The following is a 19,056-nucleotide window of genomic DNA, read 5'->3' on the forward strand; positions in this document are numbered from 1 at the left end:
AATCGGGCGAAAGCCTGTGGGATTAAAGAAACACACACACACACACACACACACACACACACACACACACACACACACACACACAGAGGTTATCGTGTCAAGCCAGGAGAGGAAGAGAGGAAGAGAGAGAGGGGGGGTGGGGTAGAAGAGCGAAGAGAGTCAGAGAGAGAGAGGAAGGAGGAAGAGCAGAAGAATCTCCTGTAGCTTTATTCACCACTTATACACCCACATCTACGAGACCTGACTACAAGACCCGAATTAATTAGGGAGAAATCCGAGAAGACCAGCCTAAATCTCAAGGATAAAGGCTGAGGAAGCAAAAGGCAGAAGTAAATTGACCACCACCCAGGTGTGGTCCAGGTGTGTCGGTTCTACACGCATCAGCCGGGCTCAGCAGAGGTCATGCAGTGGAGACAGCGGGTGTTTACTACTTGGTCTTTTCTTCCTGTGCCCTAAATTTATGGGAGAGGCTTTTGTCAAGACTTTATGGCAGTCATCTTAACTGTGGCCATACAGTCACAAAGTGGCCAGGCCCAAATCCAATACAGTTCCCTACATTACATGAATGCTAAGAATTTGAACTCAGTCCCCACACTTGTGTGGCCACTACTTTACACACTGAACCTTTTTCTTAGCACCCAAATAAATACATTTTAAAAGCCTTACTTATACCCTCTGAAAAACTAGCATTTTTGACGGACACAAATAATATATACACATCTAGTGCTCCTTGGTGGTCTTTAAATGCCACTTAGAATAGAATAGAATGAAATGGAGTGAAATAGTCCCATCAACAACAAAGCCTTTTTCTCTTTATAGGTTAATTGCCTTGCATGCTTCATTATAGTAATGACAGTTGACTGTTATGGTGGATACTAGAAAACATACTTAGAAAACAAGAGGGAGGAGGGGGATCAAGTCCTTATTTGCTCTTCTCCTCTGTGTGTTCTATGTCCCTGTGCATTGGAGGGATGACACTGCAAAGACTCAAATATCCACTGTCACTTAGCAAAGGCTGAAGGTAGGGATATTAGCAGGAGAATGGAGAGGAAGATCTGCCCCAGAGCTGGCAGCCACCCACTTAAACCAGAGTTTGAAGAAAGGGCAGATCTTCGATGGCTAGAAAGGAACCGTTTGGGAGGAGTGGGAAGATGATTTGGTGAGAAGGAGCATTTGCTGTGTAAGCATAAGACCCTGAATACGAAGCCCAACACTAGTGTAAAAGCTGAGAATGGCCCTGCATTCCTGCCACCCCAGCATTCGCAGGGCAGAGATAAGCAGATCCCAGGAGGAGCTTATTGCCTAGCCCGCCTAGGTGAAACTGTGAGGGAGAGACCCTGTCTCACGAGCTCAGAGTTGGGACCTACCACCAACACCGCCGCCGCCGTCACCACCACCACATGCATACACCCCACAATTTTTGTTTGTTTGTTTGTATCTTTTTTTTAAGGCAAGGAGTATTTTATTTAAAACCCATCAGTGAACTGGACGGTTTGGGTCTCTGATAAACTATTCATTTTTAAAGCATAAGTCAGTATTGTATGAAAGCACACATACAAATTAACTGATCAGACCACACTTTCTATGTTGGAACAGAATAAACATCCCTGTGAAAACAGTCCTCACGGGCCTCAGAGAACTCCCCCTCCTCCATGCCCTCACCCACATACCAGTGCACAAAGGCACCCTTGGCATACATCAGATCAAACTTGTGATCTAGGCGAGCCCAGGCCTCAGCAATGGCTGTGGTGTTGCTCAGCATGCACTCAGCTCTCTGGACCTTGGCCAGGTACCACAGTGGGTATCTTGAGACAGACTTTCAACAGCCCTAGCTGTCCTGAAACTCACTCTGTAGACCAGGCTTGCCTCAAACCTGGAGAGATTCATCTGCCTCTGCCTCCCAAGTGCTGGAATTGAAGGCCTGCACCACCATGCCCAGCCACAGTTTGTTTGTTTTTAATTTAAACAATGTACAGTTTTAAGATAGAGAGACTTAAAGAAAGTGACAGAGGTGCAGCCACACTGGACCTGTGCGGCACAGCAGAGACTGATGTGAATGACTTAAGGGACTCATGAGACTTGAAGAAAGGATGCTCAGGAATGAGACTGTAGAACTAGAGTTTCATAAAGGTTACTCATTGTCAGAGCCCGGATATGCAGAACTAGAGTTTCATAAAGGTTGCTTATTGTCAGAGTCCGGATGTGCAGGGCCGGACGTGCCTGAGGGAGAGCCAGAGACAGGACTTGCCAAACCAGCTATCAGCCCCAAGGACACTGATCATCTGTAGCCACCCCCTCCCCTTCCTTCATCCCCCTGAGTGAGATGAGCCACCCTACCTGCCTGCCGAGCTGCTGGAGAGCGCGTACTCCTTGCTGATGTAATTTCGCGCCAAAAGTAACTGTGCACCATTTGAATTGACCAATCATGTGTAACCTCTCGAATGCCCCTTACCTCCCCTATATAAACCCCCGAGTTTGGAAGCTCGGGGTCAATTCCTCTGTCTCCTGTGTGAGATACGTCGACCCGGGATCCCGCTAAGACCCGGGATCTCATTAATAAAAGCTACCTCTTGCTGTTACATCAAGAATGGCTACTCGTGATTCCTGGGGGCACCCCACCCCGCGATCGGAGCGAGAGACGCGGCTCCCCGTTTTGGGGTACGCTCTTTCAAGACCTCATGTGCTTGCTCTGTCACCTGTCAGACATCTGTGCCTGGACTCAGAGGCAGCTGCTGGATAGCAACTGTCTGAGAGAAGAGTGAGGTCAGCCGTGGAGCCCGCAGCACGGGGAAACAGGGCAGCGAGGGCAGCGAGGGCAGGGCAGGGCAGGGGATCTTAACAGGCTCAATAATGATCTGGTCCCAGCTGGTTATAGATGCCCTGTGTGTTTGGAATTTGCCCTAACCACTTCTGGATAGTGCTTTATCAGACTCCATTTGTGGTAGCTAATTGCTGCTTGCTGGATCAGAGGTTATACCAGGGAGATCCACAGCAACCCTGGCGCCGAGCAGGTGTGGCAGGCAAGGTGGTTATTAAACCATTTGCAAAGAATGTGTGTTAGATGGGGCTGGGAGATCCTAAGGGCAGCAGGAGGCTTGCTTATCACTGTTCCAGAGGGCACAGCACAATTTACTAGCAGACATGCACTGAATGAATACCTTGTTAAATCATTCCTTTTCAATCCTTGTCTTTAATGCTATAATACAATGCTGTAATGCTGGGTCGAGAGAATCAGTAAATGTGAAGTGGATGAGGCTGCTGCCTGCAAAGCCTGGTGGGGTTTTTTACTGTGAACCTGGTTTTCCATTTTGTTTCTCAGGTAAAAAGAACAGGCTAAAAAAATGCTATGAAAGATGCTGTAGGAAATAAGCTAAACCGGGTACAGAGACATTTCTGTATGAGTGCTCTATCTGCATGTCCACCTACAGGCCTCAAGAAGGCATCAGATCTCATTACAGATGGTTGTGAGCCACCATGTGGTTGCTGGAAACTGAACTCAGGACCTCTGGAAGAGCAGACAGTGCTCTTAACCTCTGAGCCACCTCTCTGGCTGACAGAGATGTTTCTTACCAAGTATAGAGATAATTGCATGTGTCGCACTTTTAGACAAATGTCAGTGCAGTCCCTCTGTTTACAGGGGCACAACCACACGTGTGTAAGTGAACATCACCGGGTGATAGGAGAGCAGGGCCACTGTGCTAAGAACGATCCTTCACCGACCTAGGTACAATTCGGTACGCAGAACCCTGTGTGCGGCTAAATATCCTGTGAACTACACCTTTATATCCGGATTCATCTTTTTGCCTCCCCTTTCTTCTCTCTCTTCCCTCTGCAACCCTCTGACCCACCCTTGCCTTGATCAGGAAACCAAAGAGTGGGAAAAAAATCCCCCTTGTTCAGGCTTTAGAACCATGAAAAACACTGACGGGCTTTTGAAGGAATTTAACAAAAACAGCTGGCTCAGGTTGTTGGGTTCAGGATGAAGCCAAGAAAACTCATTTCAGATATGGAAACTTAAATTTTTCTGAGCACTCAGGGAGGTGGCCAGTTCAGGATCTGAACTGTGTCCTGAAGGGAGGCCATACATTTTTAAAGGCTGGGTCCTGAGTCCTACATGTCCTCGGAAGAGATGGAGGCACGAAATGCTTTTCCACCCCTGGAGCCGAGCCAGTACAAGCGGGCCTCCACAAGTGTTGAAGGTTGCTGGGCTGGAGGCTTAATTGTATAATAATGTATATATTTCACTTCATGTTCCTCCTTCCAGAAATATTCTCCTTGCCAAGATTAATGACTCCATGATAATTAGAAACAGTATGAGTCCAGGAGTTGAGGGTGTGTCTGTTCCTCAGCAAAAATGGTAAATGCTGTGACCTTCAAGACAGCCCTTAAGGCTGTGGGAAAGAACTCAAAAGAAGATATAAGTTCAAAAATATAAAAATTCTCAACTACGGAAAATATAAGGATGCGATATGAATTCTATGAGGGGCTTCACAGACCTAAATGAACAAAGGCAGCTGCACTTATAAGCCAGCTTGTCAGAAAGATACAAAGGCAGGCAGATTCCTGAGTTCAAGGTCAGCCTGGGATAGAGCAAGTCTAGGCCCAGGAGTGGTAGGAATGGTAATTTCAGGACAGGATCCCACCCAGCTAGCTAGCTTCCTGTCTATACTTACAAAGGAAGGCATATCTCTCTGAATTCATTGCCATGTTTTTGTTTTTTGTTTTTGTTTTTGTTTTTGTTTTAATGTACTTGCTGCCTTTTCTAAGAATCAAGGGGCTAAGGTTTTAAGATGCTGATTTGTGTTTGGGGATTTAGCGCAAGGCCCTGGGTTCGGTCCCCAGCTCCGGAAAAAAAAGAAAAAAAAAAAAGATGCTGATTTGTGGGATAATCAAAAGGGAACCTGGGTAGATGATTTAATTCATATGTAAATAAAAGACTGGGCTTTCCGGCTACAAGAGCAGAGCTATCCTGATTATCTGAGCCAGCTGGAGCAGAACAGAGGTGTATTTATACCACAACTGCCTTGAGTCTCTTTACTGCTCCCAAACACTTCTTCCTCAGGAACCCCTCTCCAGGCTGAGGCTGATCCTTGGAGGATGAAAACATAAAGCAAGGGGTGAGCTGAGGTGAGCTGCAGGGTTATCCAACTGTATTTTGACATTGTGGGTTAAGCAAGGGAGTACCCGCCGGAGACTGGATTGTATCCAGGGAACCTGGCTTCAAAGTCCTTTAATTCATTATCTTAGCCTTAGGTCTGGAGCTCAGAGTGATATGGGGGATAAAAGAGCAAGCCCTTTGTATGTAGTTAATTAGGACATAATAGACAATTAGGTTATATATTTTTATAACTTATACATCTTTGTTTAGATAACAGCAATTTCTATATTCTTTACCAGTTAACAACAATTTTAAAAAATTGAAAAAGTGGGATGGGAGTTCATTCCTAGGCCTAGGAACAAGAACTTGTTTGAGTCTGTCAGCAAGATGAAGTTGTCCTTGAGATGGCTAGACTCAGACAACTGTTTACAACAGAAGCTATCCAGCAATAGGGATGTCACCAGCTCCCCTAGGGCCTAGAACCTTGAATTTAGTTTCTCCCTATGGTTAAATGGAGTTTGAAAATGAAATGGTAGTACTTAGGATAAGTTTTTTCTGCTGGTTCCCAACAAGGTGTTGGAAGGCACAATTCTCAACTCCGTCCAACTTACTTCTTTTCTCCAATGCTGGGGTTGAGTTCAGGGCTAATCACATTCTCGGCAAGCTTTCCACCACAGACTTAAATTCTCCATTTGTTTTATTGCTAATTTGAAGCAGGGTCTCCCTAAGTTGTCCAGGCTAGCCCTGAAACCACTCTCTAACCCTGGAAGACCTCGAACTTTTTAATTATCCTGCCTCAGTCTCTCAAGCAGCTGAGATTACAGGTCTGTACCATCAGGTCAGCCACAAAATACCATTTTAAAACGTTAGTTGTGGGGGCTGCAGAGATGGCTCAGTGGTTAAGAGCACCGACTGCTCTTCCAGAGGTCCTGAGTTCAAATCCCAGCAACCACATGGTGGCTCACAACCATCTGTAATGAGATCTGATGCCCTCTTCTGGTGTGTCTGAAGACAGCTACAGTGTGCTCATATAAATAAATTAATTTAAAAAAAAAAAAAAAAAAGTTAGTTGTGGTAGTGGCACACACCTTTAATTCCAGCCCTTGGGAAGGAGACACAGGCAGGTAGATCTTCATGAGTTTAAGACCTAACTGGTCTACAAGAGTTCTAGGACAGTGAGGACCACACAGTAAGACCCTGTCTCAAAAAACAAACAAAAACAAAAAGGAGGAGGAGGGAGGGAGAGAGAGAGGAAGGGAAAGGAAGAAGGAAGGGAGGGAGGAAGGAAGGAAGGAAATAGGAGTGAGTAAGAGAGCAAGCATGTTAGCTGCAGGCTGAAGAGATGGCTCTGTGGTTACGAAGGCCTACTGTTCTTCCAGGACTCCAAGTTACTACATTGAGTGGCTCACAACTACTTATAACTCCAACTGCAGGAAATTCAATGCTCTTTACTGTGCTCCAAAGACACCTACACCACACACACACACTCACACACAACTTTTTAAAAATTTTTAGTTGAGAGGCTTGGAATGTTGGTAGAGAGCTTGCCCAGTGCACAAAGTCCAACTGGACTCCAAGCACCAAACTGAGAATGGTGTCACATGGTCAAGTACCACACAAACTGAGCATGGTGTCACATGGTCAAGGTCATCCTAAGCTGCAGAACAAGTTCAAAGCTAGCATGGGATACTTGAGATCCTTTTCCTCCTACTGGGTTGCCTTGTCCAGTCTTGGTGTAATGCTATGTGCCTGGTTGTATTGTAGCTTGCTATGTCCTGTTTCGTTCAACCCCAGCACCTACTAAGGTAGGAAGACCTGGAGTTCAAGGCCAACCTAAACTACAAATTGAAATCCTGAGGCTGGAGTGTGGGGGTTACCCATAACCCCATAACTTGGAGACATAATGATTACCCTAAAATTGAATACGGCCTGGGCAACATAATAATTACCAGGCCAACCTGACCTAAAGTGAGACAATGTCTTAAAGGAGAGTGAGGGTACCCAGCCCCAACTGATACATCTGCAATACAACCCTTACACCCAAGGCTCAGGGAACATCACACAAGAGGGGACAGAGAGACTGGGATTGCCAGAGACCCAGAAACTCGGCTGCAACGTGTCTTCTAGCTATGACTAGGAGCCCAGACACATGAAATATGACTGCCTAAATCACACCTGAACAATGACACAAGTTGACATGCCAACACAGATGGGGGGGGGTCTCATGGGGTTCCACCCCTATATGAAAAACTAAAGGAGCAAGTAAGAAAGAGTGGAGAATTCTGAGAAGAGAGTTTGTCCTCCCTTAGGTATGAGCCCCTAATGGTTACCAATATCAATTGCTCAGCCCTAAAAACATACATACAAGAAACTCAGCAGGTTGTGTTTATAAACGTATTTGGATATACGTAACAATAATAGAGAAAAGGAGCCATAAAGTTGAGAGGGGTGGGGGTGGGTCCAAGAAAGGGGTTAGAGGGAGGAGGGGGTAAATAATATATTAATTAATCTTTCTAAAAACAGGGATGAAGAGATGGCCCAGTGGATAGACTGTCAAGTGAGCATGAGGACATGAGTTTGCATCCTCAGTACCCATATAAAAATCCAGGAATAATGTTCTACGTCTATAGCTCCTGTGCTCGCTGGAGCTCACCGAGCAGTAACTAAACCCATAAGCTCTAAGTTCAATGAGGCCCTGTCTCAAAAATAAGGTGGAGTGTGATAGAGAAAGATACCTAATGGAGGTCAACTTCTAGCCTCCACATGCATACACACATATGCACTCATGCACCCATGCACATGTGCACATGTACACAAACATACACATACAGGGAATAAATGGGAAGATTTGCCTAAGTTATGGGCAAACACTATGTCACTTAATGCATCTCAATTGAGGCCTGGCAGTGTACTCAGTTGGTAGACAGCCTGCTTTACATTCATAAAATCCAGGGTTCCAACTCCAGTGCTGCATAAAAACACTTTTGGTGGAACATGCCTATAATCTTGGCATTTAAGAGGTAGAAACAGAGGGACACAAGTCCAGGTCATCGTTGGCTATACAGAAAGGCAAGTCTAGGATACTTCAAATCCTGTAAAGAAGGGGGAAGGAAAACTTGAGCATCCTTGGTTTGGGGGAGTATGTACTGGGCCCTAGAACTCATGCTCTCAGCCCAAATCGCAATTCCTGTGAATAACAAGAGATGATATTTCCAGGCAACCAGAATCTGGGGGATCTTTCTCTACACCTTTGCACAACGCTGTAAGTTTCAGGATGTTTCCACCATGGCTGCTTCAAGAGATACCCAACAGAACATTTCCCCACAGTTAAGACCCGAGTTCCAGGCAAGACCCTGTCTCCTGCCAGTTACGCAATCTTAGGCCAGATCAAGTCACTTCTCAGGACTTAGCTTCCTCATCTGAGGACAGGACTCTGCCTACAGCACTGGGCCTGCCCAGCCTATTCAAGGTGGGTGTTGTCAGTTTCTGCCATAAGATGTCAAAAGCTATGTATAAGCTCTCTGGCAAAGTGCCCAGCACCACACTCACAGAGTGACTAGGACCCCAAGAATGTTCTAGTCCATCACCAGGAAGCACGTGGTGTTTACTAGTCATGAACTACTACAGCAATCCTCCACTTCCTCCTCTGGCCTCTGTGACATGTTTTGCTCTAGTTAAGAAAGCAGTCTGCTGGGGCTGGGGATTTAGCTCAGTGGTAGAGCGCTTACCTAGGAAGCGCAAGGCCCTGGGTTCAGTCCTCAGCTCCGAAAAAAAAGAACCAAAAAAAAAAAAAAAAGAAAGAAAGCAGTCTGCAGCCATGGGCAGCAAAGGGACTTTGCCCTCAGAGCAGTGGAGCCCGTGACCAGTGTCATTGTACTATCCTCATAGCTCAGCAGGTCCTGAGCCCCTGTCTTACAACATGCTGGGGTCTGTGCTAGGGCCTAATCCTCAACCCCAGAAAGACTGGCCTGCTCTCTGTGTCTCCCATGTGGGAGCGGAAAGCTGGTCTTCATTAAAACAAGATGGGGAAGCCTATGAGGCAACGGGGTGGGGTGCTTGCCCTTCTCGGTAACAGCCAAGTAAATAGTGACCTAAGACCACAGTCAAGCCTATCTATATTTCTCCATAATTGCTGGGTTCTGAGGTGAAGGGCAGGAAATGTACTGCCATGATGAACAGGGCAGGTCTTCTTCCAATGGCAAAGGACGGGTCACTCTAGCAAGGCAGGGTAGTGGAGATGCTAGAGGGGCAGAAAGGCTAGGAATTCTCCCCTTGGCAAAAAGGGAAGCCACGCAGGCTATCTGAGCTGTGGTTATTGAAGGCTGGGTCATTTTTTTCTGAAATAAACACCAGAGGCAGGCAGTATAGGGTGAGCAAATGAGGTGTGCAGGGCGTCTTTAAAGCAGAGAGAAGACCCAAGGGGTGAACTGCAGAAATATGAGATTCACTTGCCTCAGTCCCCAGAGAGGAAGGGGTTACAATGCATCTCTGAGGCTGGGGATAATCCTTCAGGGGTTTTCATCTGAGAAGGGAAATGCTTGTGTTTGCTTTTGTAAGATTATGATGGGCAGAATACAAGGATCCTGGGACCCTGGAACCCTGGTACTCTGGGACCCTGGGAGTGACTCCATGATGACTGAGACCCCTAATGGACATCTCGTGAAGCCTTGGAATCTGGATTCTTTCATATGACACTCAAAAACTCCTGTCTACTGAACATCTGCTGGTCCACCTAGAAATGCTAGTTCTTCAGGACGACACCAAAGGGACCTTTGTCAGGGAGAGGAAAATCGCCTGGGTATTCACCTGTGAAACCTTCTGCTGACTTCCCACGTGGTCTGTCCTGTTTGCCCCTTGTATCTGCCTCCCGTCCCAGCTGCCAACTAGATTCCCACAGAGCTCCTGTGTTCATCCCTTTCTTGAAGATCACTGCAAGGTGAATCTGGGATTCCCATTCTCTGGTTCCACAGTCAGTCGACTAACTCAGGTCCCTTCCATCAACTCCTCAACTTTACCATCGCTTAAGGCACTGGATTCACATAGCCTCCCCTGAATGGATGGGCATCCACTAGGTGATAGACTAAGGCATACAAACCCCCATTTCCTCAAGGAAGTGTTTCCAGGCTGGCCAGGTTGTTGCCAGTGCTTGGAAGTCACATTTCCCCTCTTCTACAGAAGCTGCTGGCTGTCAGTTCTGCTGATCTGGGCCTCGGGGTGGGTCAGAGTGGGCCCAGATGAGCCTAGAATAGGTCAAGTAGACGCAGCATGTGGCTGGGTAACAGCTGACGGCATGTGAAATGAACCGTGGTGTAGAGGAAACTGTGGAATAAGCATCCATAAAGAAGCTGTGCTTATTAAGGCTTAATAAGGCTTATTAAGGCTGAATGACTGATTAGAAGGTCAATGGTTCTAGATTGGGATGTTGAGGGTCTCACTGCAAATTATCTTGAGCTATCTTTTAAATGGCCATTTTTTGTACACCTTTGGCTTAACAATCTTGTGGCTATTAGGCAAATCCTTTGGAATACATAAGTAAATTCCTAGCTTCCTCAAAAGCAAAGAACATCATGAGGTAGCATCTGAGGCCTGTAACAAAGCTTTCTCTTTTTGGTTATAAGCCACCTATCTTCAGTCCCTATGAATATACTGGGAAAGTTTGATTCATGGCTTTTATTTGTCCTGTATTACAACTGCTTCACGGACTTGCTACCATGCTGGAATGCCTTAATTAGGGTAACCTAAATTTGCATTACCAGTTACCACTCTCATTTGGCTCGATGAGGAGAGATCAACCAGCGTTCAGGGTAGGTGGAAGTTTTGGGAGATTGGGCTTCAAATAGTCTACCTCAATACAGGAACCAGGTCCCAGGGAGGCCGAGTGGACTTTTGGAAGCTTCTGGGATGTGGGCAGATATCCAAGAGATACTGGGAAGGACAGAGTAGGGCTCTAGCAGAGACAAGAGTTCAAGCCCCCAAGGGCCCTCAGGCCAAAGTAGTGAGCCGACACTCCACAGGGTAGGATGACTAGAGGAAAATTAACAAGCTGAAACCCACTGGAGGGGAAGAAGGGCCGCCGGCAGTGCTACTGTCTGATGACACAGTTCAAGAAGGTAGTCAAAGTCCAGAGGGAAGGTGACCAACCAGACAAACAGCCAGGGACCGAGTGATAAGATCACTGGCCGACGTGTAGCATTCCCGGTCCCTAGCCACACTGAGAAGGCTTCCCAGAAGCTCAGAGTCCTGGATTACCTTTTACTTTATTTATTCCTTTTTTTTTTCTTTTCTTTTCTTTTTTCTCGGAGCTGGGGACCGAACCCAGGGCCTTGTGCTTGCTAGGCAAGTGCTCTACCGCTGAGCTAAATCCCCAACCCCTTATTACTTTTTTTTTTTTTTTGAGAATTTCATTCATGAGTACTGTAGGTAATGTCCTTCAGTATTTTTTAAATTTTATATTTAGCAGAGAAGACATGCAACTTGCAAGTACTATTACTTTACAAGGTTTATTCCTTCTACCACGTAGACTGGAGATGCAACTCAAGCTTGGCAGCAAGCACCTTAACCTGCTAAACCATCTTGCCAGGCCTGAATTAATTTTTTTTCTAAAGGGCTAGGCAGGGCTTCCATTTACAGTTATCCTCTGACATTCCAGGCTGTGAATCTCAACCCTAATATTCTAGAAAAGAGGGATTCTGGGTATCTAGACTCTTAAGTCTACATGGCCTGAGTTTTCAAGAAATGATCTAAGGATCATTTCCGAACGACAGTCGCTTCGTCTGGTTGAGTGGTGCATTTGCAAATATCCGAATTCCCTGCGCACTTAACATTATTCTGTATGCACAGTCCGGCCACACACGTAACTAAAACGGTTAATGCTCACGTGATGTTTAATGGTTGCCCCGGCGTTCCATTGCACACTCTGCTCCACATTTCCCCCGAGGAATTCCCACCTTTGGGTCTCGCCTTCTGCCCTACAAAGCACAGAGATTTGTAAACCCTGGTGTCCCTCGGCCCCTACTGTACCAAATGGTGGATGTGGACTCTTTGGCAGCTGTAACTGCAGAGGGACAAATCACTGGAAAGGAAAGAGACCCAATATCTGCTGAGACGTCCCCGCAAGAGCCTTTCTGGCAAAAATATCATCCAAAGCCTGGCAGAGTGACCAAGACCTCTTTATTCCCAGTCAAGCTTCTGTGTGCTATGGGGAAGTCAGGAGCTCTCATCCTTTCCCTCCAGCTCTTTTCCTCTCCACCCTCCCTCTCCACAACAAAACCACAGCCCTCCAGGCCTTCCAGACTGCCCTACCCCTCCATGACAATGCACTTTTGGAGCCCAAGCCCAACCCCTCCAGAGGAGCAGAATGCTGAGTCACAGTGGAACAACAAGTCTCCACCACAAGACTCCCCCTAGCCCCGCCGCCCCCACACACACCCCACACCCCTCTTCCTCTGGAATGAGCTAGCATTCTACAGAACAGAGGGGCCTGCTTCTCTGCTGGCCTGTATTTGCTTTGTGGCTCCTGGTCCTGGGAGGCTGTTCAACTTGTTCTGGGCGGCCAGCCAAACTCCTCCTCAAAGTCACAAGGAGTAGAGGCAAAATGGGGGTTGGAGAGGCAGAAGTATGGTCAATAAAGATCCAAAGACCTGGCCACATCTTCAGAAGAATCTGGAGGCTTGGCACCCACTGCTCCCAAAAGGTGGGAACCAGACCCTGAAAGATCCCACGCAGAGAGACCCTTACTCAAGTCTTGGGAAATCTCGGACCCCAGACACAGAGAGACCATTTTGGATGTAATAAGCAAAGGCGAGGTTTATTACGGAGATCTATTACAGAGATCTCCGGGCCGACACGTATCCCGCACAGGAGACAGAGGTGTCGACCCTGAAACTCAAAAGTCAGAGGGTTATATAGAGAAAGCTAGGGGGTTTTGGCGCGGTTACACACAATTGGCTCATTCAAACAGAGCAGTGAGAACAAAGCAGAAGAGTAAGTGTTAGAAGTCAGGGGCTTATCAGGGTCTGGAGGACATCTGGTTAAAGTATGATCCTGAGTAAACTGGGGGGGATGTCTTCTTGTCGGATGGCCCATGAATCAGTCCGGATAGCCTGGGTTGGTTCCTGCATTCCTTTTTTGACCTTTAGGGCCTGCTATTCCTGGCGGCAGGGCTTAGCCCTGAGTCTGTGGCTTTTGGGGCTTACTCTTTTAATTTTATATTTGTAGATCTTAAGCTTGTATGATTCTCCTTTAAGGGGGGGGGTCTTTCAACCCCAGCAAGGGTACTCACCTACACCATTTCTTTTCTAGCCCTCCTCCCTCAGTGACCTTCCACAGGACATGCTGTCCCGTTCTGCTTTGCTGTTTACTGCAGCTAGGGATGCGTTTAACGAACACGCAGAACCAATACTGATCCACAAAACCTACCTGATGTGGCAGCTCAACTCCCTGTCAGTGAATCTAACTTTATAGTTTCTGTTGCACTGGGCAGTCTTGGTGACCCGCACGTACAGTCCAAACCCACGCTGACCTTTCCCAACAGCTTTCCCTCAAACTTGTGTTTCCTGTGCATTCTCTGGTACCATGCAGGGCAGCAGTAATCCAGCTGCCCAGGCCTGAAAACTGGGGATGGCTTGGGGGTTGGGGATTGCACCCACTCCCCACCCCCTAATCTACTCAGCATTTAACCATCCATCTCATCCTGGCTGCCCTGTCCTCTCCGTATCTCTCTTCAGCTTTCTGTCCCCCACGCTCATTAAAAATCATGGCAGCTGTCTCCCAACTGGTACCCAGCTCTCTTGCTTCACTCGAATCCAGACTCCACATAAAATGTATTCATTTTATTCAAGCAACAGATACCAAGCGCCTTGCAATGGTCTGCGTGTGCTAGAAATGTCTTCCTACCTGGAGCCAACCAAACAGTCCCTATAAAAAGCTGGGATTAATGCAGGTGCCACACAGCCTGGTGCAGTGCCACAAGGGAGTCTGAGCACTAGAACATTTAAGCATATGGTTTCAAGATTAGCATAGACAACACAGTGAGACCCCATCTTTAAATGAAAAGAAAGAACTGAAGAATAGCAGGAACACCTCCGTGGAAGAGAGCCTGCTTAGAATGTCCCCAGGTCTGAGGTTCCATCATCCTCAAGACTGAAAAAAAATATACACTTGTACACAGACATTTTGGCTCTTGATCTTCTTCCTTTCTATGAGTAACAAATACCAGCAGCCCAACACACCGTTTCTATGTTAGCCTTGTTTAAAATATCTTTCATGTAAACCCTTTTCGTTTTTAAGTGGTCAAACCTGCCAACTCTTGAGAGACTCAAAAGAACACTCACTACTCTAAATTTGGAGAATCTTTATAGTCTTCTTAAAACTTTATAGCTTTCAACATTAAGAGTTGGTTTTTTTTTTTAATTCACCTGGGAGGTATTTCTAAATACAGAGTGATTCATTTTATCCACATGACAACTGTGTCGATATCATTGGTTAAACCCATTCTTCCTTCCTTAATTTGAAATGCATGCCGCCTTTAACTTATATCGATCGAGTTCCCACACATACGTGGGTGGGAATATTTTGATTTTGATCTCGTCTTCCTGTCAGTACTCAAACCATACTTTATTGTAATATATATGTATCTGTGTATATATACATCCTACATGTGATATGATAGATACCTCAAGCCAACCTTTCCTCACAACCTTTGTTTTCTTCAGTGTTTACAAGCTAGTCCACTGACTCCATATGGACTTCAGAATCATGTCCTACCAAAGCAACACTATATTTTCACATTTCAGACTCTGTTGAATTACAGTTTTAGAGCTGACGTTGTTATACAGATGATCCATCAAAAAGATAGCACCTCTTTGTCACGATGACTTGGCTGGACCCCTAGCAGTTTTTCTATTGATTCACAGTAATGTTCCTAAAAACAAATGGATATGGTATCTCCATATTGCCTACAGGGTAAAGTTTAATGACTTTTTATGGCACATCAATCTGACCATGCTCTTTCCAGTGCTCCCCCAGCGCATTTTGTTTTTCAGGCCAACAAACACACTTTCCTTAAGGTTCCTTGAACACGGCAAGCATTTCCACACTTTTCCATTTGTTATTCCCTCTACTTAGAATTCCTTTCCCCACCTCCCTCCTCCACTTTACAAAGGGTATTTGTTCATTAACTTTAGTTCAGAATCAGTCTCTTAGGGCTGTCGTCCTGAAGTCTGACTCGAGAATATTTATCTAGAAGCATCCTGCAGCTAGAGTGCCACTGAAATCTTTCCTGAAAATGCACATACATGTTTATTTTTAAAAGAAGAAATACCACTAGTAATGTATTTCAGTAGACTTACCTTAAAAGGGGAGAGAGGGGGTTGTAATTCCAGCTCTCTGGAAACTGTGGCAAGAGATTCATGAATCAACCTGGGCTACACAGAAAGTCCCTGGACAGTTTGGGCTACTGATCCAGTAACCTTGTCAATTTTGTTTCAAAGCAATAACAAGATCTTAGTCCAACTTCCAGTTTTGAGAATATGGAAAGTTTCTGCTGGGTCTCCACCTGTGTTAAAAGCCTGGACCAGACTGAGAAGTAGCAGATGTGGATGGCAGGGCCTAGCAAGACACAGTAGCTAATCTCTAGTTCTGCTTGCTACCCAAGACATCCATTTCGAAGCTAGGCCACAGCTACAAGACACACAACACAGTTGACTTGTCCCTCCGCTGTTCTGCACCTGTCACCTCCCATTCTGTGACATCAGCTTTTCTTCAAGGACAAACCCAAGGTTACTGAGAAAGATGAAGGAGATCATTTTGAAACAGATACATGTAGGTCACTTTATTTTTCAAATCCAGAGACCTATCTTAATTTTAAGCATCACCATGGTCTTTCTCAGAAACCTAGATAGTTTGACCCCAGGACTCCCCTAAGATGGCTGTCCTGCTCTAAGGAAAAATGTGCCTTCTTAGCCTTCGTTTGTTTTTTTTTTCCCCCACTGTGCACAGAGCCATGTTTGCTTTCAGCAAAAGGCCGGGCTTGCTTGAGTCAGAAGAATGAGGCAAACCCGATAGCCTCCCTACTCCTCCTTTGAGCTTCTCTCCAGGGGTTCAAAAGGAGAGAAAGCCGCTCCTTCCCAGTCCAATTTATATGCCGTTCGCCATTTACAGCACTATGCTTCCATTTTCCTATCTGTAAGATGAAGTCACTGCCTGGTGTATGTCACGATTAACAACACGCACCTAGCCTAGAGTTTAGGGATGTCCGGTGGGACTTAAAAATCAACCTTATCGATACTCTCTGGGACCCAGAATGCCTCTGTAGTACGGCTGGTTCCAACTACGTCCGCCCCGGGCCACAGAAACGTCCCGCTTGTTGCCAGGCACCGCTCTTGCAGCAGCTCAGAGCCCCAAGAGTCGCCTCACAATCACACAGGCTCCTCCCCGCCCACGCACTGCTGGCTTGGGCAACACGCCTACAGGAAGAGGCGGGGCTGGGCGGCCCACCGCGCTGATTGGCCGGAGCGCGCCTGACGCAGGATCCCGCTATAAAGTGCGGCCCGCTGGTCCCTACGCCAGACGTTCTCGCCCAGAGTCGCCGCGGTTTCCTGCTTCAACAGTGCTTGAACGGAACCCGGTGCTCGACCCCTCCGACCCCCGCCGGCCGCTTTGAGCCTGAGCCCTTTGCAACTTCGTCGCTCCGCCGCTCCAGCGTCGCCTCCGCGCCTCGCCCAGCCGCCATCATGACCACCGCGTCTCCCTCGCAAGTGCGCCAGAACTACCACCAGGACTCGGAGGCTGCCATCAACCGCCAGATCAACCTGGAGTTGTATGCCTCCTACGTCTATCTGTCCATGGTGAGTGCGGCCTGGCCTTTGGCGGGGCGGAAAGAGGGTGCGGCCTGGCCTCCCTTGGGCCACTTGGTGAGCTGGCGGAGGGTGGGTTGGGGCGTGGCCTGCTGCGGGCTTCCCCGCCTTCCAGCGCCCTTCTGGAAAATGGAGTTTGTCCGGGGTTCTTTCCAAAGGCAGGCAGCCCTGCCGTGGCAAGTCTGAGCACCTAGCGCTTTGTGGCTCCTGCATAGACCAGGCACGTCATAACACCCGTGTTTTGAAGCCTTAGGGCTGTACAACTGTCAGCCTCTCCAATCAACCCTGCAGTTAGGTGCATTTTCCTGCACTCTCGTCCCCTCCGGTCACATGGCCTGCAGGCTTCTCTGTTTGGGTGTACATCCAGCTCCAGTTCCTCTGACTATGGCGGGTCTGCTTGGTCATGGTGTGGAATGGCAGCCCTGGGGCTTGGTACAAAGAGGCTTATCTCTTGTGAACTTACTCTAACCACTTCTGAAGCAGCGGCCTCTACATCTCTGCTTATCACAGAGCCTCACTTGCATTGAAACTTATCGCTAGGAATCTCCCCTTCTGTAATCACCCTGACCTTGCCAAGGCATCTAGAGTACTGTACGTTTTTAATTTTTATTTTGCACCAGTTGTTGCTTACTAACAGAAGTAGTAGGTAACATACTTGTTGGAAAAAGCCCACGGTTGGGAAAAAACCATTATCGTGGAATACAAATACACTGAGTGCCTAAAACTGAAAATCAAAGCTTCTCCCAATGTATTTGTGCTAAAATACAATGCCCTCAGTTCTTAACCAGGTAATCAGCAGTTGGCTGTCTAGCTGAAAACCTTGAGACCTTGTGTTAACCATTTTTTTTATTTAACATGATTGTTGAAGGAGAGAATTGACCTCCCAATGTAGGGCACTTTAGCACCCTCCCTCTCAGACAAATAGATATGGCCTTGGCTTAAAGTTTTTTCTCTGCACTAATGTGGAGCCATAGAACCCTTGATAAAGCCAAGTCCCAAGTTTGTTTTCCCATCCTTACTTTAAAGGCCAAGTAGGGTGACAAACAGCCTTTACCACCATTGCATCTGCCTTGCTGTGGGGATCAATAACAAATACCCTTTCCACTTTCAGTCTTGTTATTTTGACCGGGATGATGTGGCCCTGAAGAACTTTGCCAAATACTTTCTCCATCAATCTCATGAAGAGAGGGAACATGCTGAGAAACTGATGAAGCTGCAGAACCAGCGAGGTGGACGAATCTTCCTGCAGGATATAAAGGTAAGTAGATCTAGGGATGCCTTAAATGAGCAGTTAGCCTTTCTTCAGAAAACAATGGTGCACTGGGGCTTCTGCCCTTGTATGTTGGCAGATGGCAGTTATTGAGCATCTTGTGGCGACGGAAGTGGTTGTTAGAGGGAACTTAGGGCAGTCCTTTTGCCAGAGCCTGGTTGTTAAGTGTGAGGTGTTGACTGACTTGGGTTGATTGGTAGACACTGCAGATGAATTGACATGTTTCTTTGATTCAGAAACCTGACCGTGATGACTGGGAGAGCGGGCTGAATGCAATGGAGTGTGCACTGCACTTGGAAAAGAGTGTGAATCAGTCACTACTGGAACTTCACAAACTGGCTACTGACAAGAATGATCCCCACGTGAGTATCAGAAACACCGGGGTGAGTGGAGATGATTTGCCACAGGGCTTGGGAGAGCTGACCAGTAACCCTGTCCCATGTTCTCTTTCCTAGTTATGTGACTTCATTGAGACGCATTACCTGAATGAGCAGGTGAAATCCATTAAAGAACTGGGTGACCACGTGACCAACTTACGCAAGATGGGAGCCCCTGAATCTGGCATGGCAGAATATCTCTTTGACAAGCACACCCTGGGACACGGTGATGAGAGCTAAGCTGACGTCCCCAAGGCCATGTGACTTTACTGGTCACTGAGGCAGTGCATGCATGTCAGGCTGCCTTTATCTTTTCTATAAGTTGCACCAAAACATCTGCTTAAAAGTTCTTTAATTTGTACCATTTCTTCAAATAAAGAATTTTGGTACCCAGCTCTTGTTGTGATTGAGGATGAGCGCACCAGCTTCCCTTGCGTCGGCTATACTAACCACACT

General features: G+C 46.8%; 1 protein-coding gene and 1 long non-coding RNA gene across 5 annotated transcripts in view; one reads left to right on the plus strand and one right to left on the minus strand.

Moving 5' to 3' along the window:
• The window catches only part of LOC102552566 (uncharacterized), a 69,105-nt gene extending 52,606 nt beyond the window's left edge, over window positions 1-16,499 (minus strand). The window contains exons 1-3 of one of the 4 annotated variants that reach the window (NR_190418.1): window positions 16,375-16,499; window positions 15,448-15,491; window positions 11,976-12,066 (exon numbers count right to left, since the gene is read on the minus strand). This is a non-coding gene — a long non-coding RNA (uncharacterized LOC102552566). Of the gene's footprint in view, window positions 1-11,975; window positions 12,067-15,447; window positions 15,492-16,330 lie in introns of all 4 variants that reach the window. The other 3 variants (NR_190417.1, NR_190419.1, NR_190420.1) reach the window with 3 other exon arrangements.
• Window positions 16,500-16,703: 204 nt separating this feature from the next.
• On the plus strand, window positions 16,704-18,992 carry Fth1 (ferritin heavy chain 1). The gene is made up of 4 exons (NM_012848.2): window positions 16,704-16,944; window positions 18,065-18,211; window positions 18,460-18,585; window positions 18,679-18,992. Exons 1-4 carry the CDS (start codon window positions 16,831-16,833, stop codon window positions 18,838-18,840), a joined length of 549 nt encoding a protein of 182 aa, NP_036980.1. The 5' UTR covers window positions 16,704-16,830; the 3' UTR covers window positions 18,841-18,992.
• The last annotated feature ends 64 nt before the right edge of the window (window positions 18,993-19,056 follow it).

The sequence above is a fragment of the Rattus norvegicus genome, chromosome 1, assembly GCF_021556685.1.
Source record: "Rattus norvegicus strain SHRSP/BbbUtx chromosome 1, alternate assembly SHRSP_T2T, whole genome shotgun sequence".
In the NCBI taxonomy this organism is placed as follows: Eukaryota; Metazoa; Chordata; class Mammalia; order Rodentia; family Muridae; genus Rattus; species Rattus norvegicus.